This window comes from Salvelinus namaycush, chromosome 4 (assembly GCF_016432855.1).
Source record: "Salvelinus namaycush isolate Seneca chromosome 4, SaNama_1.0, whole genome shotgun sequence".
Taxonomy (NCBI): Eukaryota; Metazoa; Chordata; class Actinopteri; order Salmoniformes; family Salmonidae; genus Salvelinus; species Salvelinus namaycush.
Genome location: NC_052310.1, coordinates 4,477,097 through 4,504,557, shown reverse-complemented (window position 1 = coordinate 4,504,557; position 27,461 = coordinate 4,477,097). Strand labels below are relative to the sequence as shown.

At 43.0% G+C, this 27,461-nt stretch overlaps 1 protein-coding gene across 1 annotated transcript; it reads right to left on the bottom strand.

Annotated features, from left to right (window-relative positions):
* Nucleotides 1-23,627, bottom strand: LOC120045322 (heparan sulfate glucosamine 3-O-sulfotransferase 3B1-like). The gene is made up of 4 exons (XM_038990204.1): nucleotides 23,413-23,627; nucleotides 23,146-23,352; nucleotides 610-839; nucleotides 1-389 (listed from the first exon to the last, which is right to left on the bottom strand). Exons 1-4 carry the CDS (start codon nucleotides 23,625-23,627, stop codon nucleotides 1-3), a joined length of 1,041 nt encoding a protein of 346 aa, XP_038846132.1.
* Nucleotides 23,628-27,461: the final 3,834 nt, after the last annotated feature.

Sequence of the window (27,461 nt, the reverse complement as noted above, 5' to 3'; positions counted from 1 at the left end):
TCATTGCCATCCAAAGTTCTGGCCAGTCATCTGGTAGAACCGCTGGTTGTGCGGCCTATAGAACTCCCTCAGTCTCCGGATCACTTCCGGGTCGATGGGGGCGTGTGTCCGGCCTTTAGTCTTCCCCAGGCAGTGGGGCTTGCTGCTGCCCTCCGGTTTCTTCAGGCAGGGGAAACCTTTAGTCTTATTGAAGTAGAAGTGCTTGTCCGTCACAATCCTCTGAAGGCCCAGAAAATCCTGGACCTTTCCTAGTTCTCCGGCTGGGTCGGAGATGAGGCCCTCCCCACTGACCAGGTGGATCTGGGCCCGGGGGAACCAGGCCAGCCAACGCTCCAGGTGCTGGGCGTACAGTCCGATCCATAGAGGGCTCCACAGAGAGTCGATCTCACCTGAGACCAAGACAAGATACTGGTTTAAGACCCTGAAGACAGGACTGAAGACAGGATTGAAGAATAGAGTATTTGTGTGGGTACTGCATTTGATCAGGGAAAAACTATGTTTTTGTGTCATTCATTCATCAATTAACTAATTCATTCATGCATTCATCCATCCGTTCATTCCTTTATTCATAGGTCTATACAAATAAAAATGTATCACTATAATTCTGACCATTGGTGCGGTTCTTGAAGGCGAGGGTCTCGAAGGTGGGGATGTGGGGGGTCTTGGAGATGATCTGAGTGTAGTCAGAGATGGCCCGGGTCACAGGGTCCCGGACCACCACAATCAGCTTCACGTCACGCGACATGGAGTGTACACGCCCCGGGGTCTCCACGGTAACAAAATAACGCGGTGTCTTCTCCATGACAACCTGGCCATCCAAGGCCTTGGGCATCATACTCCTGGGGGATGGAGGGAGAGAAAGGAATCAAAGAAAGAGAGAAATAGATACAGTATGTTTAGTGTTTAAATGGTGTAACTTTTGAGTATTAAAGCCATCTGTACATTTCGGTAATGGAGGCTGTCATTAACATGCCTGTCACCTAAATATCTATGTGCTGGCCATGCGTATGTCTGGCTATGCCAACAACAACCAATATTATTCCTAGATCTATATATGCTATAGGTTGTACAGTGGTTGAACAGGGTCTTCAGAAAGTATTCACACCCCTTGACTTTTTCCACATTTTGTTGTGTTACAGCTTGAATTTAAAATGGATTAAATTGAGATTTTGTGTCACTGGCCTACACACACACACAATACCCAATACTCGAAATTATAACCCCTTTGTTATGGCAAGCCTAAATAAGTTCATGAGTAAAAATGTGCTTAGCAAGTCACATAATAAGTTGGACACACTCTGTGTGCAATAATATTTTTTGAATGACTACCTCATATCTATACCCCACACAGTGGAGGCTCCTCAGAGGAGGAAGGGGAGGACGATCTTTCTTAGTGAATTTCATAAAAATAAAAATATTGAAACATTTCAAAAGTTTATATTTTTGACTATACTATATATATATTCACATGTCACCAAATAATTGATTAAAACACACTGTTTTGTAATGAAGGTCTACAGTAGCCTCAACAGCACTCTGTAGGTTAGCACCATGGTGTAGCTGGAGGACAGCTAGCTTCCGTCCTCCTCTGGGTACATTGACTTCAATACAAAACCAAGTAGACTCTTTGTTCTCACCCCCTTCCATAGACTTCCACAGTAATTATGACAACTTACGGAGGATGTTCTCCAACCTATCAGAGCTCTTGCTGCATGAACTGGCATGTTGTCCACCCAATCAAAGTATCAGAGAATGAATCTAGTAATGAAAGCATAATATACATCTAGCGAGCACTGCAGTGCATAAAATGTGGTGAGTAGTTGACTCAAAGAGAAAGAAAGACAACAGTTGAACAGTTTTTAATAAATGAATTTCTTCAAAAATGAAGGAGAAGCAAGAGAGAGAGAGAGGAGAGAGAGAGAGAGCGAGAGACAGAGAGACAGAGAGAGAGAGAGAGAGAGAGAGAGAGAAGAGAGAGAGAGCGAGAGACAGAGAGACAGAGAGAAGAGAGAGAGAGAGAGAGAGAGAGAGGGAGAGACAGGGAGAGAGAGAGAGAGAGAGCGAGAGAAGAGAGAGAGAGAGAGAGAGAAGAGAGAGAGAGAGAAGAGAGAGAGAAGAGAGAGATAGAGAGAGAGAGAGAGCTATTTGGTTGTATTTAAAAAAAAATAACTTTCACTTTGCTAGCTGAATGCAGCTAGCTAGTTTAGCCTACTCAAACAACAGACTCAAACAGAGAGGGATGCTATGTTAGGTTGCTGGCTATGGCTATCCAACACTGAAACTCTTCCAAGTCAAGGTAAGCTTTTATTAATATATTGCCACCGGGGCCCGCCGTTGTAACTGCTAAACTGCCTTCTGACTGTACTGCATGATTGTAGCGGGTTTACTAACAAGTTAGTTCTAGTAGCTATGTTGATTATGACATTACTTTAGTTAATATTATTGACTTGACATTAGATAATAAGGTGACTAAGGATGAAACGGTTACCGGTTTCACGATAAACCACGGTAAAATTCCAGACGGTTAGTATTACCGTTTCAAATTTTTGATCACCACGATTTGAAAAACTCACGGTAAATACTGTCCAACATCAACCAAAGTTAGCAACGTGGGTTTTGTTTTGTGTGAAAACATGGCACACACACACACTCACTCACTCACTCACTCACTCACACACACACTCACACACGCACCCAAACTCCTTAGACAGGCAGGAGCCTAGGAAGAAACTTAGAGAGGAACCAGGCTCTGATGGGTGGCCAGTCCTCTTCTGGCTGTGCCAGGTGGAGATTATAGGAGTACATGGCCATTTAAGGCCAGATTGTAAACTCACACACACAATCACACACACACACACACTCACACAAACGCACACACACAGGGCTATATAAACATCACACCACATTCTATCACCTCGACAGATGGACCTCATTTAGCAGCAATGACTCCTGGGCCCCACCAGACCTCATGGAGACCCAGGTACAGCCGCCACACCCGTTTTTCTCCCCCCCGGGTGCTGCGTCATATTTCGCTAAGAATTATGGGATCCCTTTTGAGGAGATGGTTGGGGGACAGAGACAGGACAGGACGATGATGAAGCAATGGAGAGATGGAGGGATAGAGAGATGGAGAGATGGAGAGATGGAGGGATAGACAGATGGAGGGATGGAGGGATGGAGAGATGGAGGGATGAAGGGATAGTGGGAACATACAGAGGACAGGATGCTTGTGGATCAGGTTTCAGCTCTGAAAAGTCTACCACCCTCCTCCTGCAATATGACCTTCTATCAATAGATCCATTCTCCCAACCTGGCCACACCACACACACACACATACACACCACACACACACATACACACCACACACACACATACATACCACATACTTTAGTCTACCTACAAACACATATACACACAAGCATTACGCAATAACATCTGCTAAATATTTGTATGCGACCAATAAAATTGGATTAGACAGACACACACACACACACACACACACACACACACACACACACATAGCTTTATTTTTGTAAAATGTCAAGACCTTTTGGGTAGTAAACATATTTGACCATTAAAAATCCTATTCTCCCTAACCCCTAACACACACACACCCCTTAAGGAGAAAAACACGTGTGATTTAATGTGAAGTTAACGTGATAGCGTGACAACATGTGAGCACGTGAAAATACGATCTCATGTGAAATGAATGTGACAACATGAGGATGAAAAATGTTCCCGCTTTGTCTAGTTGCGGTGAAAATACGGTACATCTACAACATTCCTGTATTTTTACAGCTAAATGAAGGTGTTAATTGACAGCATAATGATTACTTGGTACTCAATTTCCCTTGGGATTTTAACTCACAACCTCTTGAGTGCAAATTATCCAAAACTCATGCTGAGCCACCAGGTCTAAGGAAAAATTTGTGGATATATTTATTGCCAAGAATACATTTCTGCACTTTGCCTAAAGTTTTTGTAAAAATAAATGAAATATATACAACAACTTGAAGGTGTCTTCTCTATAAAATGACTCTATGCTGCTGTAGTCTGATATAAATTACAGTCAAATCTTGTATCATTTTGTACTGTGAACAAAATTGGGACTTAACCTTAAATGGGATTTGAACTCATAACCTCATGGTCACTAGCAACTTGAAACTTCCTGCTACAGTGCAGCTACACCACCAGATCTGTGAGTTAGAATGAGATACGGCCACAGACTTATTGTCAACAATCCATTTCTACGCTTCGCTAAAAGCTGCCCGGAATCAAGTAAATAATTGTACAATTATCATCACCAATGTAACATCAACGTAAAACTAGCCGTGCTAAAGGACACTTGACGTAGAGTATACAATAAATATTTGAGAACCGCTACAGCGACTGGTACAACCCTGCTTCCATTAGGCTGCTTTCATAGAGGACCATTGAGTGAGAATGGAACAGAACTCACCTTAGCATTACGATACCTTAACATTATCACAGAGCATATCCTCTGTATGCTCTCTATTGTTGTCATAGAGACCCTGTTCCCCATGTCTATTGTTGTCATAGAGACCCAGTTCCCCATGTCTATTGTTGTCATAGAGACCCAGTTCCCCATGTCTATTGTTGTTACAGTAATCGTTGCATCCATTTGTAGATGCTCTGGATGAAAAGAGAGATTTAGCATGTTTACAACCTCTCGCTTGTTTTTGTCTTTGAAGAGCTATGTTTAATCATCCCTCTCTCCATCTCTCTGTGGAGCCCCCCCCCCCCCCCCCCCACACTCCTAGGCCACGGGGACAAGTCCAAGCAGCCATAGGTATTGATCCTGGAGGAGTGGGGGGTAAAGTGTGTGGGAGTTGGGGGAACGATGAGCCTGGGTCTCAGCTGGGCCGAGGGTAGCAGGTGGGGTTCGGGGAAGCCTCTGGAGTCCCATCACCCCCGTGCTGTGTGTGTGTGTGTGTGTGTGTGTGTGTGTGTGTGTGTGTGTGTGTGTGTGTGTGTGCGTGCGTGCGTGCGTGCGTGCGTGCGTGCGTGCGTGTTAGAACAGATGTGAGATGGTGGAGTAAAACTACATAAAGACATTTTTTAATGTGACAGAATAAACTGGCATCAACTACCAAATCTGTTTAGTCTGTATACAGTACATTAGGAAGCAATGTGTCAATGACAAAACATTGAAAATGTTCTCTTATTGATACCAACACAGTGTGTGCATTCGTGTGTGTGTGTGTGTGTGTGTGTGTGTGTGTGCGTGTGTGCGTGCGTGCGTGCGTGTGTGTGTGTGTGTGTGTGTGTTAGACTGAGCGCCCACTCATCCATTTCACTGCACTGGGGACCATTAAGGCTCCAATCCATTGTAGCGTTGCCCTGTCCACTTCCAGCAGACATCCATCATAGCTGGGCCCAGACCGCCCTGCCTCCCCTCCTCAACCCCCCAGAGAGAGCCTTAATGAGGGCTAGATCACCCCGGTCGTCTAGGCCTTATGGAGATCAGATCACACTGTACAGTACTGGGATGGGATGGCTGGATGGGCCACACCTGATTTAATATAGATATATACATGTGTGGGAGCACAAACACACACACACACACACACACACACACACACACACACACACACACACACACACACACACACACACACACACACACACAGTAATCAAGAGACACTCATGTATTTCCCCTTTAAGACACTATTAACATGTCATAACAGAATTCAGACTCCCCTACTCTTAGCCCAGGTTTCACTATCCCATTCAAAAAGACAAGCTTTCAAAGAATCCACTAGATTCCCTTTCCTGTCAGACGTGATCTCACCTAACACACCCCTTCTGAAGATCACATGTTTTGGCAGCCGTTCTTCAGCCATTTGCACGGCAATTATATTCCTGTGTAAATACACAGGAGCACATGTGCAACGTCAAGCCCGGCATCCATTGGTATAAATTGATACGCTGCTTTTAACGAGTTAATCTGAATTGCAAATGAACCACAGCCATGTGAGGACATCTGACTCTGTAAAGACCACTAAATTGGAATCCGTCATTGGGGATGCCTTCTTCTCTGGATCTAAACAGAACTACCTATCTAAACCTCTGAATGGCTGCCATGTTGAATTATTAGTAAACAACAAATTGATTGCAACACTGTCATCTATACTTGTGATACTGACCACAGGATTTGTAAAGACAGATTCATATACAGTAAGAGAAACACAATTCCTATATCAAAAGACAAATACAGCAACATATTTGATGACTGGTTCAGAAAATTAGACAAAACGATACAATCCATGATCTCTAGTTGTAGCTCTGAACCAAAAAATATATCTAAACGCAACATGTAAAGTGTTTCATGTTTCATAAGCTGAAATAAAAGGTCCCAGAAATGTTCCATATGCACAAAAAAAAGCTTATTTCTCTCTAATTTTGTGCACAAATTTGTTTACATCCTTGTTAGTGAGCATTTCACCTTTGTCAAGATAATCCATCCACCTGACAGGTGTGGCATATCAAGAAGCTGATTAAACAGCATGATCATTACACAGGTGCACCTTGTGCTGGGGACAATAAAAGGCCACTCTAAAATGTGCATTTTTGTCACACAACACAATGCCACAAATGCCTCCTGTTTTGAGGGAGTGTGCAATTGGCATGCTGACTGCAGGAATGTCCACCAGAGCTGTTGCCAGGGAATTGAAAGTTCATTTCTCTACCATAATCTGCCTCCAATGTTGTTTTAAAGAATTTGGCAGTACGTCCAACCGGCCTCACATCCGCAGACCATGTGTAACCACGCCAGCCCAGGACCTCCACATCTGGCTTCTTCACAGGCGGGATCAGCCACCCGGACAGCTGATGAAACTGTTGGTTTACACAACTGAAGGATTTCTGCACAAACTGTCAGAAACCATCTCAGGGAAGCTCATCTGTATGCTCGTCCTCACCAGGGTCTTGATCTGACTGTAGTTCGGTGTCGTAACCAACTTCAGTCGGCAAATGCTCACCTTCGATGGCCACTGGCACGCTGGAGAAGTGTGCTCTTGACGGATGAATCCCGGTTTAAACTGTCGTGTGGCAAGTGGGTGAGCGATTTTTCTGAAATCAACGTTGTGAACAGAGTGCTCCAAGGTGGCGGTGGGGTTATGGTATGGGCAGGCATAAGCTACGGACAACGAACACTTTTATCAATGGCAATTTGAATGGACAGATACCACAGACAGAACAATGAGAGATATTTCACCGGATGTATAAATATGAAGCATCCGCTTGGCGTTTCCACTCACTACCAAATATGGTAGTGAGAGGAAGCCCAGTGGCCGGCAGTGAGAGAAGATGGAACCAGACGGATTTTGGCCGACATTCTGCTAATTTTTCTCATCGATGAAACATTTGATCTCAATACAGTTTTCTTGTTCCCAAAACTAGAATATGTTACGAACAGAGTGGACTACATTTTGAAGACTTTACCCTTTGCCAAAGTTTTTTTTAAAGTGTGTTATTTAGAAGGAGTACAAAGGCGAACTGAGTTATTACACACGCACACCTCACAGAGTAGACGTTCTCTAACAGAAATATGCAAATTAATGCTAGAACGCACCAATAGGATCTCGCCAGCTCATGCTTGGCTCTGCCCACCTCCTTGCTTGTTCTGCCCATTATGACAAATTTGTTCCCATTTGAAACAACAGGCTGTAGTCTATCTTGGTTGAGTTACAACAAATCTTTGGAGACACCGTGACGAGATCCTGAGGCCCATTGTCGTGCCATTCATCCGCCACCATCACCTCATGTTTCAGCATGATAATGCACGGCCCCATGTCGCAAGGATCTGTACACAATTCCTGGAAGCTGAAAATGTTCCAATTGTTCCATGGCCTGCATACTCACCAGACATGTCACCCATTGAGCATGTTTGGGATGCTCTGGATCGACGTGTACAGCGTGTTCCAGTGTCCGCCAATATCCAGCAACTTCGCACAGCCATTGAAGAGGAGTGGGACAACATTCCACAGGTCACAATCAACAGCCTGATCAACTCTATGCGAAGGAGATGTGTCACGCTGCGTGAGGCAGATGGTGGTCACACCAGATACTGACTGGTTTTCTGATCCACGCTCCTACATTTAAAACAAAAAAGTATCTGTGACCAACAGATGCATGTAAGTATTCCTAGTCATTTCTGTTCAGTGATTACAGTGGATTTAGAAAGTGTTCAGACCCCTTGACTTTTGACATTTTGATATGTTACAGCCTTATTCTAAAATTGATTAAATACACATTTTATCTCATCACTTTACACACAATACTCCATAATGACAAAGCGAAAACAGGTTTAAAGATATGTTTGCAGATTTATTAAAAATAATGCTTTGTCATTATCAGGTATCGTGTGTAGATTGAGAGGGGGAAAACAATTTAATCCATTTTAGAATAAGGCTGTAACGTAACAAAATGTGGAAAAAGTCAATGGGTCTGAATACTTTCAGAATGCACTGTATATATACTGTATTTACATTGTAGTCATGTGGCATCAATACATGTCATGTTACCCTATGACCTCACAGGAACACAGATCCGGGTTCGATCCCGGGCTGTGTCGCAGCCGGCCAAGACGGGGAGACACATGAGGCGGCGCACAATTGGCCCAGCGTCGTCCGGGTTAGGGGAGGGTTTGGCCGGCCGGGATGTCCTTGTCCCATCGCGCTCTAGTGACTCCGTGTGGCGGACGGGTGCGTGCACGCTGTCTTCAGGTCGCCAGCTGTACGGTGTTTCCTCTGTCATATTGGTAGGCTGGCTTCCAGGTTAAGCGAGCAGTGTGACAAGAAGCTTGGCGGGTCGTGTTTCGGAGAACACAGTTGCAACAATGGGACAAGACTGTAACTACCAATTGGGGGGAGAAATAAAAATAAGCAGATTATAAAAATTCATTTTTTTTCTTTATATCCAGTAAATGCCTATTTAAAAGCTAAATATACTGTATATATATATGTTTTGTGCACCTCACCCTGCTCTTATCAACTGTACTCGCAATGTCTTTTTGCAGTACCGCTTCCTACAGTGGGCAGAGCCTGTCAACATACACTGATATTTTCCTTGAGTTGTAGCCAATGATAGATATAATGATGTAATGATATATGGTTAATTATGTGGTGTAATTGGGAGCTCATCATTATCTGTGAGCGTAAACTGACCTGGTGTCAGGGGTCAACCTGCCAGGCCTGGCAGCGATGTCAAGTGGCCTGACACTCTCAGAGCCCCATCTGGTCCTGGGGATAGGACAATCTGTTGTCACTCTGGGACGTCACTGAGACACACACACACTCACACACACAATGGAGACGTGTGTGTGTGTGTGTGTGTGTGTGTGTGTGTGTGTGTGTGTGTGTGTGTGTGTGTGTGTGTGTGTGTGTGTGTGTGTGTGTGTGTGTGTGTGTGTGTGTGTGTGTCTGAGGAAGGGAGAGAAAGGGGTGTGTGTGCGTCCATGCGTGTTTGTGACCAATATCATGTTGGTACAACACAGAAAACACACCTCTAACTTTCAATCTCACCTACTGACCCTGTAACCCTTAAATCACACTGTCAGAGGTTACACAATACCAATACTGCATCACCAGTGGCAGAAAAGTACAACATTGTCATACTTGAGTAAAGGTAAAGAATTCTTAATAGAAAATTACTCAAGTAAAAGTGAAAGTCACCCAGTAAAATACTACTTGAGTAAAAGTATAAAAGTATCGGGTTTTAAATGCACTTTAGTACAGTGGTGGAAAAAGTACTAATTTGTCGTACTTCAGTAAAAACAGAAGTAAATGCTATACACCACAGTCCTTATATTAAAGCAAACCAGATGGTTTTATTACATTTTTTTACAATGGCTAGGACCCATTTCTCAATACTTAGGTCACTTTTTCAAAACCCTTCACACAGTGAAAACAACAGCAGCCTATGTGGCTAAACTGTGGATCATTTTTCATTGCTTTGGCACAACATGCATTCAATGACTACATCTTTCAAATTTCATGAATTCTTTTCTCACTCAGACACAAAACTTTATGTACCTACAGGCCAATTGGCACATGTTTACATACTCTTTTCAAAACTGTTAAACTTAAGTTCAAAACCTAACATAACACATAACTGAATAAGACAGCAATTTGCTACATTTCTACAGTAATACCGTATTGAAATATATTCCAAATCTAAAAAATGAAATACTATCAAAACAATTAGACCAACCACAGCTGATTCCCATTGTAGCTGAACACCTACCCAGGTGTTAGTCTTTCAATTACATTACCATCTATACAAAAGACATCTTAGGAATAATGCTGTACTGTAATGTAAACATGGACCCAGCCAGAGATAGAGAAGTGGCTGACAGAGGAAGAAGAGGGAGAGGGAGAGGGAGAGGGAGAGGGAGAGGGAGAGGGAGAGGAGTACGTACGTGTGGTGGAAGAAGACTGAGAGGAAGATCAAGAGCTGTAGTGTCAGATGAGATTAGGGCTACTATAAGTGATCATGTAATAAATCATGGTCTATCAACGAGAGAGGCTGGTCTGAGAGTGCAGACAAATCTGCAACGCTCAACAGTGGCATCTATTGTGAGAAATTTCTGGCAAAACAACAGGTAAGATGTGCATTCTGCAAGGGCATCTGACTGAACTGCACATTACAGAATTAATTGAGCAAAGCCTCCAAACCCACTTGTGTGTGATTGTTTTTGTATTTCTGCTTAGGACCCAACGGTTACCTCCCACAGGCGGGAGAGGTAGGATTTTCACTGCTGTGGAGGAAACCTCAATTGTTGATATTGTCATCAGAAACAATGGCATAAAACTCACAGAGATTCGGGACAGAGTGTTGGCAGACAACATTACATTTGGAAATATTCACAATGTAAGCATAACAACTATTTCTAGAGTCCTGAAACAACATCAAGTCAGGATGAAGCCAGGATGTCAAGTCAGGATGTCCCCTTTGAGAGGAACTCTGAACGAGTCAAGCAACTCAGGAACTAATATGTCCAGGTAAGAGGACTATAAAATACAGAACTGGTTTTGAACAAAACCAAACAGGGCAGAGACACACAATGGCATGTTTTTAGGTATAATGTAAACGACCGTAAAAGCCTAACTCTTATGTTGCCTTGTTGATTTATTTTAGAGAGTCATGGAGATTGAAGGCAGGCAAACACCCCACATATTCATCTTTGTGGATGAGGCTGGTTTCAACTTGGCCAAAACACGGCGGCGAGGAATGAAGGAATGTGATTGGGAAAAGAGCCACAGTGGATGTCCCAGGCCAGAGGGGTGCCAACATCACAATGTGTGCAGCAATATCCTCTGATGGATTGCTGTTACACAAACCGCTAATTGGGCCATACAACACCGAGCGTCTCATTTCATTCCTGGGTGACCTCTATGGAAGGGTTGTGCCAGGTGAGGAAAGGGTTGCAGTGAGGTGAAATAGGCCAACGTTTGTAATTGTATGGGACAATGTGGCATTTCACCACTCCTGTGCAGTCACAGAGTGGTTTGCAGCCCATCCCAGGATGGTGTCACTTTCCCTCCTTCCTTACTCTCCATTCCTCAACCCCATAGAGGAATTATGTTCCTCATAGAGGTGGAAGGTTTATGACCACCATCCACATGATCAAATGTCCCTCCTGGATGCAATGAATGCTGGATGCCTGGAGATATCTGCAGAAGATTGCCAGGGATGAACGAGGAATGCCAAAATATTATTTCCTAGGTGTATTGACCAAGATGAGATGTAATGTGGATGAGAACCTGTGGCCAAATGCAGAAGACAGGGTTGACTAGCATTGCTACTGTATGTGTATCGGTAGATGGTGTATATACAAATTATTGTATTTTGGAATCACTCAATGCCAAAAAAATGACATAAAACATATTGAAGCATATTGCATCATGTCTGATTCATTCCTGTAACATATACTGCAGTGAATTCTAAACAGTAGAGAGGTGTCATTCTTGTTTTGTAAAGAAATATTACAAAATAAAACATTGTGTAACACTGCCTGTTGTTAGTGTTTTGTAGGTCATTGTTTTATGAGTGACAAAGTATGCTTGTTGGGTGACAACCTTTGCTAGTGTTATGTAAGAATGAGTTGATTTGAGACATGTATGAAGTGTTTTGGTAGTTTTAGTGCATTTTGGATGTGAAATGAACTGCTGTGCCAGGCTGAAAGTTGGATTAGGAGAACTGTGTGAAGAGTTTTGAAAAAGTGACCTAAGTATTGAGAAATGGGTCCTAGCGATTGTAAAAAAAAAAAAAAAAAAACTGTAACGGACAGACGGGCACACTCCAACACCCAAACATAATTTAAGAACTCAGTATTTGTATTTAATGAGTCTGCCAAATCAGAGGCAGTAGGGATGACAATGCATTGATAGGTACGTGAATTGGACCATAATCCTGCCTGAGCATTCAAAATGTAACAAATACTTTTGGGTGTCAGGGAAAATGTATGCAGTAAAAAAGTACATTATTTTCTATAGGGATGTAGAGGAGTAAAACTAAAAGGTGTCAAAAATATAAATAGTAAAGTACAGATTTCCCCCAAAAACTACTAAAGTAGTACTTTTACTTAAGTACTTTACACCAATGTGCATCACTGCATCCTAAACCAACCGTTCAGTTCCACTCAACCTCTCCAACCTAGATGATGAGATTTTAATCCAATGTTTAATCTGTTATGTAGTTAGACTTTATGTTACATGCACACACACTATAACCCTGTGTTGGGGAATGTAAATGCTGTGTGTGTGTGTGTGTGTGTGTGTGTGTGTGTGTGTGTGTGTGTGTGTGTGTGTGTGTGTGTGTGTGTGTGTGTGGGGGGGGGTGTGTGTGTGTGTGTGTGTGTGTGTGTGTGTGTGTGTGTGTGTGTGTGTGTGTGTGTGTGTGTGTGTGTGTGTGTGTCTAGGATCAGTAGGAGCTGACTATGGTAACATCTGGCCTCAGCTGGAGAGATGATTGCTCTGTGATAACTCATCCAGACCCTCCCTGCAAATAAACACACACACACACACACACACAAATAGACATACACACACATAGACACAAACACACACACCCACACACACACATTCAGATTAGCATGGCCAGCTGGCAGTGTCTCCCTCTGCCTGTCACCTAGACCAGCTTGCAATGGGTATGTTTGAACAGGCCAACAACAACAAACATTATTCCCGAGATCTTTCCATGTTGCAGGCTGCACAGTGGCTGCACTGTGGCTGCACTGTGGCTGTACAGTGGTTGTACAGTGGTTGTACAGTGGTTGTACAGTGGTTGTACAGTGGTTGTACAGGTGTTGTACAGTGGCTGCACAGTGGTTGTACAGTGGCTGCACAGTGGCTGTACAGTGGTTGTACAGTGGTTGTACAGTGGTTGTACAGGTGTTGTACAGTGGCTGCACAGTGGTTGTACAGTGGTTGTACAGTGGTTGTACAGGTGTTGTACAGTGGCTGCACAGTGGTTGTACAGTGGTTGTACAGGTGTTGTACAGTGGCTGCACAGTGTCTGTACAGTGGCTGTACAGTGTCTGTGCAGTGTCTGTACAGTGGCTGTACAGTGGTTGTACAGTGGCTGCACAGTGGTTGTACAGTGGCTGTACAGTGGTTGTACAGTGGCTGCACAGTGGTTGTACAGTGGTTGTACAGTGGTTGTACAGTGGTTGCACAGTGGTTGTACAGTGGTTGTACAGTGGTTGTACAGTGGCTGCACAGTGGTTGCACAGTGGTTGTACAGTGGTTGCACAGTGGTTGCACAGTGGTTGTACAGTGGTTGTACAGTGGCTGCACAGAGGTTGTACAGGTGTTGTACAGGTGTTGTACAGGTGTTGTACAGTGGTTGTACAGGTGTTGTACAGGTGTTGTACAGGTGTTGTACAGTGGTTGTACAGGTGTTGTACAGGTGTTGTACAGGTGTTGTACAGGTGTTGTACAGTGCCTGTACAGGTGTTGTACAGGTGTTGTACAGGTGTTGTACAGGTGTTGTACAGGTGTTGTACAGTGCCTGTACAGGTGTTGTACAGGTGTTGTACAGTGTCTTCAGAGAGTATTTATTACCCTTGACTTATTCCACATGTTGTTGTGTTGCAGCAATACCCCAAAATGACAAAGTGAAAATATGTTTTTAGAAGTGTTTACAAACGTATTGAAAATGAAATACAAGAAATATCTCATTTACATAAGTATTGACACCCCTGAGTCACTAATTTGTGGAAGCACCTTTGGCAGGGATTATAGGTGCAAGTCGTCTGGGTAAGTCTCTAAGAGCTTTCCACACCTGGATTGTGCAACATTTGCCCATTATTATTTTCTAAATTCTTAAAGCTCTGTCAAATTGGTTGTTGATCATTGCTAGGCAACCATTTTCAGCATACCCATAAGATGATGCTGGCACCACTATGCTTGAAAATATGAAGAGTTGTACTCAGTAATGTGTTGTGTTGGATTTGCCCCAAACATAACACAGGACAAAAATTAATTACTTTGTCACATTTTTTGCAGTATTATATTAGTGCCTTGTTGCAATGTTGTTGATCCATCCTCAAGTTTTCTCCTATCACAGCCATTCAACTCTGTAACTGTTTTAATGGCACCATTGGTCTCATGGTGAAATCCCTGAGTGGTTTCCTTCCTCTCCGGCAACTGAGTTAGGAATGACGCCTTTATCTATGTAATGACTGGGTGTATTGATACACCATCCAAAGTGTAATTAATAACTTCACTATGCTCAAAGGGATATTCAATGTCTGCTTTTTTATTTGTACCTATCAACCAATAGGTGTCCTTTTATGCAAGGCATTTGGAAAACCTCCCTGGTCTTTGTGGTTGAATCTGTGTTTAAAATTCACTGCTCAACTGAAGGACCTTACAGATAATTGTATGTGTGGTGTACAGAGATGAGGTAGTCATTCAGAAATCTTGTCAAACACTATTATTGCACACAGAGTGAGTCCATGCATTTGTTTTGATTTATTAGGACCCCCATTAGCCAACTCCAATGGTGACAGCTAGTCTTACTGGAGTCCGACACATAACCAAAAAGACATTACAGACAGAAGACTTCACAATTTACATGTAGTGTGTGTCAGTACATGTCAGTACATGTCAGTATATACACACAACAAGTAGGTCACATGGGAGAGGGGTTTCTTTATTTGTTTATTGAAACCAGTTATGCTGTTCACTTCCGATAAGATGGAAGGGAGTTCCATTCACTCATGGCTCTGTATAATACTGTACGTTTCCTTGAATTAGTTCTGGACCTGGAGACTGTGAAAAGACCCCTGGTGGCATATCTGGTGGGGTAAGTGTGTGTGTGTCAGTGCTGTGTGTAAGTTGACTATGCAAACCATTTGGAATTTCCAACACATTAATGTTTCTTCTAAAAACAAGGAGTGATGCAGTCAGTCTTTCCTTAACTCTTAGCCAAAAGAGAGTGGCATACATAGTATTAATATTAGCCCTCTGATTACAATGATGAGCAAGATGTTCCACTTTGTTCTGGGCCAGCTGCAGCTTAACTAGGCCTTTCTTTGCAGCGCTTGACCAAATAACTGGACAATAATGAAGACAAGATAAAACTAGAGCCAAGGACATCCCGGCCGGCCAAACCCGGACGATGCTGGGCCAACTGTGCACAGCCTCATGGGTCTCCCGGCCAGCGACAACACACCCCGGGATCTAACCCGGACCTGTATTGACACCGCCTTAGACTGCTGCGCCACTCAGGAGGCTTGAGGTCTAGAACTTGGGGAATGATTGGTACTACATGCAATGCTCTTAGTTTTTAAAGATGTTCAGGACCAGTTTATTACAAGCCAAAGATTCCAAAACAAATTGCAACTCTTTGTTAAGGGTTTCAGAGACTTCATTAGCTGTGGTTGCTGATGTAACAGTATAACTTTAGTACGTCCCCTCGCCCCGACCTCGGGCGCGAACCAGGGACCCTCTGCACACATCAACAACAGTCACCCACGAAGCATCGTTACCCATCGCTCCACAAAAGCCGCGGCCCTTGCAGAGCAAGGGGAACCACTACTTCTAGGTTTCAGAGCAAGTGACGTAACTGACTGAAAGGCTGCTAGTGCGCACCACCGCTAACTAGCTAGCCATTTCACATCCGTTACACTCACCCCCCTTTCGACCTCCTCCTTTTCCGCAGCAACCAGTGATCCGGGTCACGGCACCAATGTAACAGTATAACTTTAGTACGTCCCCTCGCCCCGACCTCGGGCGCGAACCAGGGACCCTCTGCACACATCAACAACAGTTACCCACGAAGCGTCGTTACCCATCGCTCCACAAAAGCCGCGGCCCTTGCAGAGCAAGGGGAACCACTACTTCTAGGTTTCAGAGCAAGTGACGTAACCGATTGAAAGGCTGCTAGCGCGCATCACCGCTAACTAGCTAGCCATTTCACATCCGTTACACTGATGCGTATATGATTGAATCATCAGCATACACATGCTTTGTTTAATGTCAGTGGCAGGTCATTGGTAAAAATAGAAAATTGTAGAGGGTCTAGAGAGCTGCCCTGCGGTACACCACACTTTACATGTTTGACATTAGAGGCTTCGATTAAAGAAAACCTTCTGAGTTATATTAGATGGATAGCTCTGAATCCACGATATGGCAGAGGTTGAAAAGCCATAACACATAGGTTTTTGCAACAACAGGTTATGGTCAATAATATCAAAGGTCACACAGAAATCTAACAGTACAGCTCCCACAATCTTCTTATTATCAATTTCTTTCAATTTGTGTCAGTGCAGTACATGTTGAGTGCCCTTCTCTATAAGCATGCTGAAAGTATGTTGTTACTTTGTTTACAGATAAATAGCATTGTATTTGGTCAAACACAATTTTTTCCAACAGTTTGCTAAGAGCTGGCAGGAAGCTGAAAGGTCTGCTGTTAGAACCAGTAAAGGCCACTTAACTATTCTTGGGTAGCGGAATTACTTTGGCTTCCCTCCAGGCCTGAGGACAAATAGTATCCTCCAGGCTCAGATGAAAGATATGACAGATAGGAGTGGCTATAGAGTCAGCTACCATCCTCAGTAGCTTTCCATCTAAGTTGTCAATGCCAGGAGGTTTATCACATCGATGACAATCATCTTCCCACGTCTCCGACACTAACTTACAAAATTCAAACCTACAATGCTTTTCTTTCATTATTAGATTTTTTATTCATGAATATGATGGCTCACTGTTCGCTGTTGACATTTCCTGCCTAAATTTGCCCACTTTGCCAATGAAGTAATAATTAAAATAATTGGCAACATCAAATGGTGTGATAAATAAGCCATCTGATTCGATGAAAGTTGTATTTGTCTTTCTGCCCATAATTTCATTTAAAGCATCGTTTTTTCCGCATCATTCTTTATATCATTGATCTTGGCTTCATAATACAGTTTCTTCTTCTTTGTGTTGAGTTTAGTCACATAGTTTCTCAATTTGCAGTTAGTCAGCCAGTCAGATGTACAGCCAGACTTATTAGCCACTCCTTTTGACCCATCTCTTTCAACCATACAGTTTTTCAATTCCTCATCAATCCATGGAGCCTTAACAGTTCTAACAGTCAGTTTCTTAACTTCTACTTGCACACAATCCCGGATCCGGGAGCACCCTCATCAGTAAAAAAGCTGACTAGCATAGCCTAGCATAGCGACACAAGTAAATACTAGCATCTAAATATCATGAAATCACAAGTCCAAGACACCAGATGAAAGATACACATCTTGTGAATCCAGCCATCATTTCTGATTTTTAAAATGTTTTACAGGGAAGACACAATATGTATTTCTATTAGCTAACCACGATAGCAAAAGACCCAACTTTTTTTTCCCACCATTTTTTTACTGCATAGGTAGCTATCACAAATTCGACCAAATAAAGATATAAATAGTCACTAACCAAGAAACAACTTCATCAGATGACAGTCTTATAACAGATTTATTGTATAGCATATGTTTTGTTAGAAAAATGTGCATATTTCAGGTATAAATCATAGTTTTACATTGCAGCCACCATCACAACTCTCACCAAAGCAACTAGAATAACTACAGAGAACAACGTGAATTACCTAAATACTCATCATAAAACATTTATGAAAAATACACAGTGTACAGCAAATGAAAGACAAACATCTTGTGAATCCAGCCAATATTTCAGATTTGTTTTACAGCGTGTTTTACAGTGAAAACACAATATAGCATTATATTAGCTTACTACAATAGCCTACCACACAGCCCCATTCATTCAACATAACGTTGGCGATTCACAAGATGTTTGTCTTTAATTTGCTATACACCATCGATTTTTCAGAAATGTTTTATGATGAGTATTTAGGTATTTGACGTTGGTGTCTGTAATTACTCTGGCTGCTTCGGTCCTATTTGTGACGGTAGCTGTGATGGTAGCTGCAATGTAAAACTGATTTATACCTCAAATATGCAAATTTTTCGAACAAAACATAGATTTATTGTATAACATGTTATAAGACTGTCATCTGATGAAGTTGTTTCTTGGTTAGTTTGGTTGGTTCTTGGTTAGTGTCACGATAGTCGTCATATTCCTCCTCCTCAGACGAGGAGAGGAGAGAGGGATCGGAAGACCAATGTGCAGCGAGGTATGTAGACATCATGAATTTATTAGACAAGACGAACACTGAACCGAACTATACTTGATAAATACAAAATAACAAACAGACAACGTAGACTGACCTGAACATGCAAACTACATAAAATGAAGAACGCACGAACAGGAAAGAACGAACGAACGAAATGAGACGAGACAGTACCGTGTGGTGCAATAAACACAGACACAGCGACAATCACCCACAAACAAACAATGTGAAACCACCTACCTTAATATGGTTCTCAATCAGAGGAGATGAAAACCACCTGCCTCTAATTGAGAACCATATCAGGTCACCCATTTACCAACATAGAAACACATAACATAGAAATGCCCACCCACACTCACGCCCTGACCGACTAACACATACAAAACAACAGAAAACAGGTCAGGAACGTGACAGTTAGTTAGGTTGGCTTTGTGCATGCTACCTGTGCTGTGAAAAATGTCTGTCCTTTTTTGTATTTGGTGGTGAGCTAACATAAATACATGTGGTGTTTTCGCTGTAAAACATTTTAAAAATCGGACATGTTGGCTGGATTCACAAGATGTTTATCTTTCATATGCTGTATTGGACTTGTTAATGTGTGAAAGTTAAATATTTCTAAAAAATATATTTTGAATTTCGCGCCCTGCAGTTGAAGTGGCTGTTGTCATATTGTGCCCGGCTTCGGACTTGCAGCCCAAAGAAGTTAACATCATAAATAGTTCTTACTATTTGATGAGCTTCCATCAGAATCTTGTACAAGTTGTCATTTGTCCAGAATAATCGTTGCTCGGTTGTAGAAGGTCGTCTTCAACTGTGGAATTAGCAGCAAACGTTAGCCATGTGGTGCAGACGTGTCCAACTCAGCATAACGCAGAACAAAGAAAATCCCGAAAATCGCAATATACTGATATAAACTGATATAACTCGGTTTAAAATAACTACATTATGATGTTTTTAACACGTATATCGAATAAAATCAGAGCCGGATATATCTAGCGCCTATAACAACAGCTTTTCAGGACGCAATCCTGAGGTCTGTCTCGCGTCATGACGAACGTAGAAAAGACTGCACACCCGGTTCCAAGAGCTCTTGTTCGGCCTCAGATCTACCTAGACACCCCATTCCAATTCTCACTGCTTACTGACATCTAGGGGAAGGCGTATGCAGTGCATGTAGACCCATAGATTACATGCAAATTAATAAACTGACCCTGGAACAGAGCCCCCGATTTCAGATTTCTCACTTCCTGACAGGAAGTTTGCTGCAAAATGAGTTTCTGTTTTACTCACAGATATAATTCAAACGGTTTTAGAAACTAGAGAGTGTTTTCTATCCAATAGTAATAATAATATGCATATTGTACGAGCAAGAATTGAGTACGAGGCAGTTTAATTTGGGAACGAATTTTTACAAAGTCGAAATGGCGCCCCCCTATTGAGAAAAGGTTTTAAGAGGTGCATGTTTATCAGTAATTGGAAGAAGCAATTTCATAAACGCATCGAGTGCAGCGTCTGGATGCTCCTTATTAATCACATCAGACGAACAAATATTTTAACATCATCCACATAAGAGTCACATTCAAAATCTGTTGTATGATCTCTTATACACTATTTTAGGCCCAGCTGTTGGAACTTTGGCTATCCTGGATAGAGCCACTATATTGTGATCACTGCATCCAATGGGTACGGATTCAGCTTTAGAACAAAGTTCTATGGTATTAGTAAAAATGTGATCGATACATGTGGTTGATCTTGTTCCTGTAGTGTCTGTAAACACCCTGGTAGGTTGACTAAAAACCTGAACCAGATTACAGGCACTGGTTACAGTGAAAAGCTTCCTCTTGAGCGGACAGCTTGATGAAAACCAGTCAATATTCAGGTCCCCAAGAAAGTTGACCTCTCTGTTTACATCACATACACTATAAAGCATTTCACACATATTATTTAGATACTGACTGTTAGCACTTGGTGGCCTATAGCAACGCCCCAAAAGAAAAGGCTTTAGATGTGCCAGGTGAACCTGCAACCACAACACTTCAAAAACACTTGACATAACATCTTCTATAAGCATTACAGGGATATGACTCTGAATATATACAGCAACACCTCCCTCATAAACATTCCTGTCTCTTCTATAGATGTTATATCCTTGTATTGCTACTGCTGTATTATCAAATTAATTATCTTAATAAGTCTCAGAAATTGCTAATTTATTAATATTATCGGATGTTAGCAAGATTGATTTCAAATACATTATTTCTAAGGCTACATATATTAATATGGGTTATTTTCAGCCCTTTCCTGTGTAGCTGATCAGAGACATAATATGGAAACGAGCAAACAAAGTAAGAGAAAAAAATATACATTCAGCAGTCCATTAATCAATTGGTGTGTGTGTGTGTGTGTGTGTGTGTGTGTGTGTGTGTGTGTGTGTGTGTGTGTGTGTGTGTGTGTGTGTGTGTGTGTGTGTGTGTGTGTGTGTGTGTGTGTGTGTGTGTGTGTGTGTGTGTGTGTGTGTGTGTGTGTGTGTGTGCTGAGGGGTTGAAGCTAAGAACCCATAGGCTTGGCACCTCTCATTCTTCTAGGCTTTTGGGAGGGAGGGTGGAGCTTTCTAGCAGCTTTAGTGTCCTGCCTGCTCCCACTCTCCCTCACTGGTGCTCGAGGGCGCCAGACTGCTTATCATTACGCACACCTGTCACCTTCATTACGCGCACCTGCACCTCATTGGACCCACCTGAACTCCCCTTTATCTGTCTGTTTCCTCTGTTTCATCCCTGTGTCAGCATTGATGTCGTTATTTTGTCCCCTGTCCAGACGCTGGTCCTGTCCTGTTTCATGTCCGTTGTCTATTAAATGGTCTCCCTGTACCTGCTTCCTGTCTCCAGTGTCAATCCTCACACTTAGGATAGTCCTCGTTGAAGAAGATATACGTTTCTCTCAAGTTTTTGGCTCTTTCCAGAACAGCTACCTTGTCCTTGAACGTCAGGAACTTGACCACTATCGGCCTGGGCCTGTCACCTGTAATGGTGGTGGGATTTCAAGTCCTGTGGGCGTGCTCCACCTCAGTTTCTCCAAGATAATTTCCCTCACTTTGTCCTCAGACTCCATCCAGGTCTCATGTGGAGATTCTGCAATTCCGTCCACAACCATGTTGTCACGCCTTGATTGTTCCTCAAAATAATCTGATTTCTCTGTCATTGTTATCATAGATTCACACACAGAACTGAAGTCCTCTCTCAATGACTTACAGATTGCTGTCATTTTGCCGTTCTCCTGTTTAAACTCATCGAGCTGACCCTGGGAGAACTGCAAACTGTTCTTCGGGTCCTGGACCTCTCTGGTCAGGTTGTTCATTCGTTTATTAGTTGAATCGACCAGTATTTGGACAAAACACTTGAAGCTATTTTCTTGTTGTTGTGACAACTGCTTGAAGAACTATTTGTGTTCTTTTAAAAGATCCTTCACCTTCACTGTCCTCAACGGTAACCCCGCCAGCTTAGGCCTTTGTCATGGTAACAACAGTAGGTTACGCTGGTACTCCTCATAGGTCCAGACAGGGCAGGTCACAGGGAAGATTGAAAACAACAACAACAAACAGCAGGGATCTAGACAGCCACAAGCCCGGAACAATCCGCAGTTCCAGCCACAATGGCTTGATAGCTTGATAGGCAGCGAGGCTAGCTGCCACGCCAAACAGCTCCTCAGACCTGGCATTGGTCGGCAGAATCACTGGACAGATAGTAGTGGTTCCAGCAACTGATGCCAACAGACAATAGACTTTCAAAACTTTCCAAAACAACAAACCGAGCTCTTCCTCATTCCGCGTTCAACAGGAAGTGATGCAACTTATTATGTGACTTTATCACATTTTTACTGCTGAACTGATTTAGGCTTTCCATAACAAAGGGGTGACAAAAAACAAACATAACACTTATTGACAAAAAACAAACATAATTCCACTTTGACATTATGTGGTATTATCTTTAGGCCATCGACAAAACATCTACATTTAATAATAAATGCAAGACAACAACATGTTGAAAAACTCAAGAGGTGTGAAAACTTTCTGAAGGCACTGTATATGCAAATCGTTCTGTAAAAATGAAAGACCGACCAATTCCACCATGCATGCATTATAAAGCAATAAACAATAACCTTCTGGTTTACAAGTGCAGGTGCGCTGAGGCGAAACCATGTCTATGCAGTTAAATGTACTGAAATGCATTCAACCAAAATTCCTTGGATATCAACTCCCATTCTATAAAAAACAGACACGTCCATACGATATGTAGTTTCCACTAGATAACACAGCCACAAAGTCAAAATTAGCTATATTTTAAGAATTTATGAAAACTAAAATTTCGGTTTTGTTCATAATTTAAGGTTAAGGTTAGGATTTTTAAAAATTTAATTTTAAGAAACTGAATTATATAAATGGGCGGGGTTCATGACTTTGTGGCTGTGGTAACTAGTGACAACCATGATATGTACCTGTACCAGTCCAAACCTCGTGCGTAATGCCGGTCAAAGAAGTGCGGTTCAGAGCCCAGCGCGCGGATGTCTGGGTGCAGCCTGAGAAACTCCAAAAGAGCCCTCGTGCCACCCTTCTTTACCCCTATAATGAGGGCTTGGGGTAACCGCCGTATCGCCATCCAATCTTTAACCGAGTTATTCGTCTCCAAAACCGGCGTTATGGTGCTCCCCTCCCCGGCTACTGGGTATCCATCTTCATTCTGTACCATTACAACGTCCTTATACAACGTCCCGTTTCTGTCATGATACCATCCTGATAAATGAAACTCACTGGCGGGTCTGTGGGAGATGGAGTTTTCCCTTATGTCCGACTCGCAGCATCCCGCGAGGAAGTAAAAAAGAGAGACACAGATTATTCCCAGAGAGAGCATGATTAGAAGTTTTTGGAGAACCCTCCTGATGTCCCTGTCCGTTGGGTTGCTGTGGTGAAAAGCTGCCATCGCCTTCCCTCAGAGTCCCATCCGAGGAGGACCATTCTACTGCAAGTTTAGCTCACTTAACTTCCTTCACCTCTGTGAAGACACGGAGGCTTTCTGAGCAGCTCAGAGAAAATAAAGGCTCCATAGTGACGCTACGTGGATTCCACAAAATTTCCAACAAAGTCGCCGGCTTGCCCGCGTCCCATCTTTCCCTTTCGCGGTTCATTCTGCGCGTCAAGGGATCAATTCCTGGGTTATGTCCAAATATTCACCCACTTAGTCGATCCCACCGGCATGTAGTATAGTCTACAGCTTTTAATATCCGCGGCGCATGGCTGGAGTGATCCTTCTCCCTGGGATTACCCGCCGTCTCCCTCCATGGGTCTCCAGAGACTGCGCGTCATGGGGTCCGTCTCTCGCCCCCCCCCCTCTCTCTCTCTCCCTCTCCCCCCTCTCTCTCCCTCTCTCTCTCCCTCTCTCCCCTCTTTCCTCTCCCTCTCCCCCCTCTCTCTCCCTCTCTCCCCTCTCTCTCTCTCCCTCTCTCTCCATCTCTCCCCTCTTTCCTCTCTCTCTCTCCATCTCTCCCCTCTTTCCTCTCTCTCTCCATCTCTGCCTCTCTTTCTCTCCCTCTCTCTCCAGCGTCAGTCATTCAGGAAAGTGTGCGCTGCACTCCGCATTTAACTGTCTTTGATTGTTTAATTCCAACGGATTTTATTGGAAAACGGAGATTAATTCGATGCGCGTGCACGCGGAGGAGAGGAGAGAGCGGTTATGCTGCGCGTATCCGACAGATCATGACCCTTTTGAATGTAATAAGTCATAATTTATCCACTGATTGTTTTTGTTGGCATTTTGAGTTTTAAGTAGGCCTATTCTCCAGTTTATTCACAGCCAGTTGTGCAATACATGTCATAGCCTATACAGTTAACTTGGTTGTCACTTCAGAGAGCCATTTCATGATTTCAACTTGCAGCAAACTATACACTGTAAACCCCAAGGCATTTTTAACTAAAATACTTCTAGTAAATTGAACTCAAAGTCAAGGATAACTCACTATTACTTAAAAGGTTAATGTGGTACTGACTCAGAACTAAATGAGAACTAAAAGCAACTCCATTTTTTTAAGTTATAACAAATTATTTATATTTTTATATATACAGTATATCTGTGTTTTTGCATGTACATTGAGTAAATACATTTCCAAAATACAGAGTTTCCAGTTGTCTTGAAAGCACCATAAAACTCATGGTACCCTTCACCAGCTCATATCTGTGTGAAGCTGGATTCAATGCTCTCGTCTGCATTAAAATCAAATATCCATCCAAGTTGGATGTGACAGCAGAGATGAGGTGTGCACTGTCGACCACGCCCCCTGACTTGGAGAAGCTCTGATGCAACATGCATCAGACACACCCATCTCATTAGTGGTGGTGAGATAAGATACATTAAGTCACATTAAAAGTCTGTGATGGTGATGTGAGAAAACAATTGTAAATAATGTTAGAATGTTTTTCAGTTGACTACCAAAGCCCCAAATAAAAAAGTAAACATTGCTGTTAATTACATAATTTTTTTCACATGGTTGTGGTCACGAGAACATTCAGATATCAAAATGGGGTCGTGGGCCAAAAAGGTTTGGGAACCCCTGGCTTAGATAGTCTCCTCACACTGTTCCTAACCCTGGCAGTCATTATGAATGCAGGTTGCAGGTGAATAAAACGTTCAACTGTTGTATATACGAACTCTGGCTGGATTCCATTAGGAACAACACATCACTTTGCAAGCCTGCATAATGGGGACTTGCAGGTGAATTTGCAAAATTCTGGTAAATTTCCCAGGTTTTCCTGAAATCTAGGTTAGAAGATTCCTGGAATTCCTTCAACCAGGATTTGTTGAAAATCTGTGAATTTTTGGAAAGTTACTGGAGTTTTGCAACCCTACTTGCCGGCCTGATGTGGTCTATAAACCACGAGTTTCAGGCCAATGTATTCGGGTAAAACTAGGCCTCAAAATATGACCTTAGATTAGAGCGTTTGATAGATGAGATATTTAAGGTATTGTCATAAAGAGTTGAATCATGATGTTATCATTCGCCTAGGAACTCACTAATGAATTTAACAACCATGTCTCTGTCACATACAAATGCCGTCATGAGTGGTAACTATACCATTATGTTGGAGGCGTGGCTTAGTAGGGGCGTGACTCAAATCTGGACCCTCTGCAGCAGGGATATCAAACTCATTCCACGGACGGCCGAGTGTCTGCGGGTCGTTGGTTTTTCCTTTAAATTAACACCTAGAGAATCAGATGAGGGGAGTTCTTTACTCATTAGTGACTTTAATTCATCAATCAAGTACAAGGGAGGAGTGAAAACCCTGCAGACACTCGGCCCTCTGTGGAATGAGTTTGACAGGTGCCCTACAGGGTCACAGTGACTCTATCAGTTTGATTGATGACTACAACATAACTTTAAGTAACTACTCAAATATAGTAAGAGCAACGGATTTCATTAAAAAAAGTAATTTACCTAATGATATAGTAGCACATTGGGGTTTACGGTGTACATGTTTTATTCACAAAAACACACAAAACCTCATTAGTTTACAAAATGGGATATAGGGCAAATTTGACAGAGTTTATCACATCCTGATGGTGCTGAGTCCCTTTATAAGTTGGGACAAGGCTGAGAACATCAATGGTTTATTGGTTAGTATTAGTTCAGCTGCTGTGACTGGCATTGGCCAAAGCCTTCTGATTCTGACCCTCTGATGTCCTGGCATGGACACCCAAGTCCTATCGACCAAATCTCCAATCTCATGAGACACTAAAGAATAAAGGTTCAATTTAAAAACCTTAGATTAATCAGTCAACAAGGAAACAGGAGTGTACCGGTAAATTAACATAGACATTCTCTCATATCACATTTTAACAATTATTATTTTTTAATTTAACTAGGCAAGTAAGTTAAGAACAAATTCTTATTCACAATGATGGCCTAGGAACCAGTGGGATAACTGCCTTGTTCAGGGGCAGAATGACAGATTTATACCTTGTCAGCTCGGGGATTCAATCTAGCAACCTTTCAGTTACAAGTCCAACGCTCTAACCACTAGGCTGCCTGCCGCACCTACACTCTAACCACTAGGCTGCCTGCCGCACCTATACTCTAACCGCTAGGCTACCTGCCGTCCCTACACTCTAACCACTAGGCTACCTGCCGTCCCTACACTCTAACCACTAGGCTACCTGCCGCACCTACACTCTAACCAATAGGCTACCTGCCGTCCCTACACTCTAACCACTAGGCTGCCTGCCGTCCCTACACTCTAACCGCTAGGCTACCTGCCACCTCTGCACTCTAACCGCTAGGCTACCTGCCGTCCCAACACTCTAACCACTAGGCTGCCTGTGGCCCCTACACTCTAACCACTAGGCTACCTGCCGCCCCTACACTCTAACCACTAGCCTACCTGCCGTCCCTACACTCTAACCACTAGGCTACCTGCCGCCCCTACACTCTAACCACTAGCCTACCTGCCGTCCCTACACTCTAACCACTAGGCTACCTGCCGTCCCTACACTCTAACCACTAGGCTACCTGCCGCACCTACACTCTAACCACTAGGCTACCTGCCGTCCCTACCCTCTAACCACTAGGCTACCTGCCATCCCTACCCTCTAACCACTAGGCTACCTGCCGTCCCTACACTCTAACCACTAGGCTGCCTGCCGTCTCTACCCTCTAACCACTAGGCTACCTGCCGCCCCTACACTCTAACCACTAGCCTACCTGCCGTCCCTACACTCTAACCACTAGGCTACCTGCCGTCCCTACACTCTAACCACTAGGCTGCC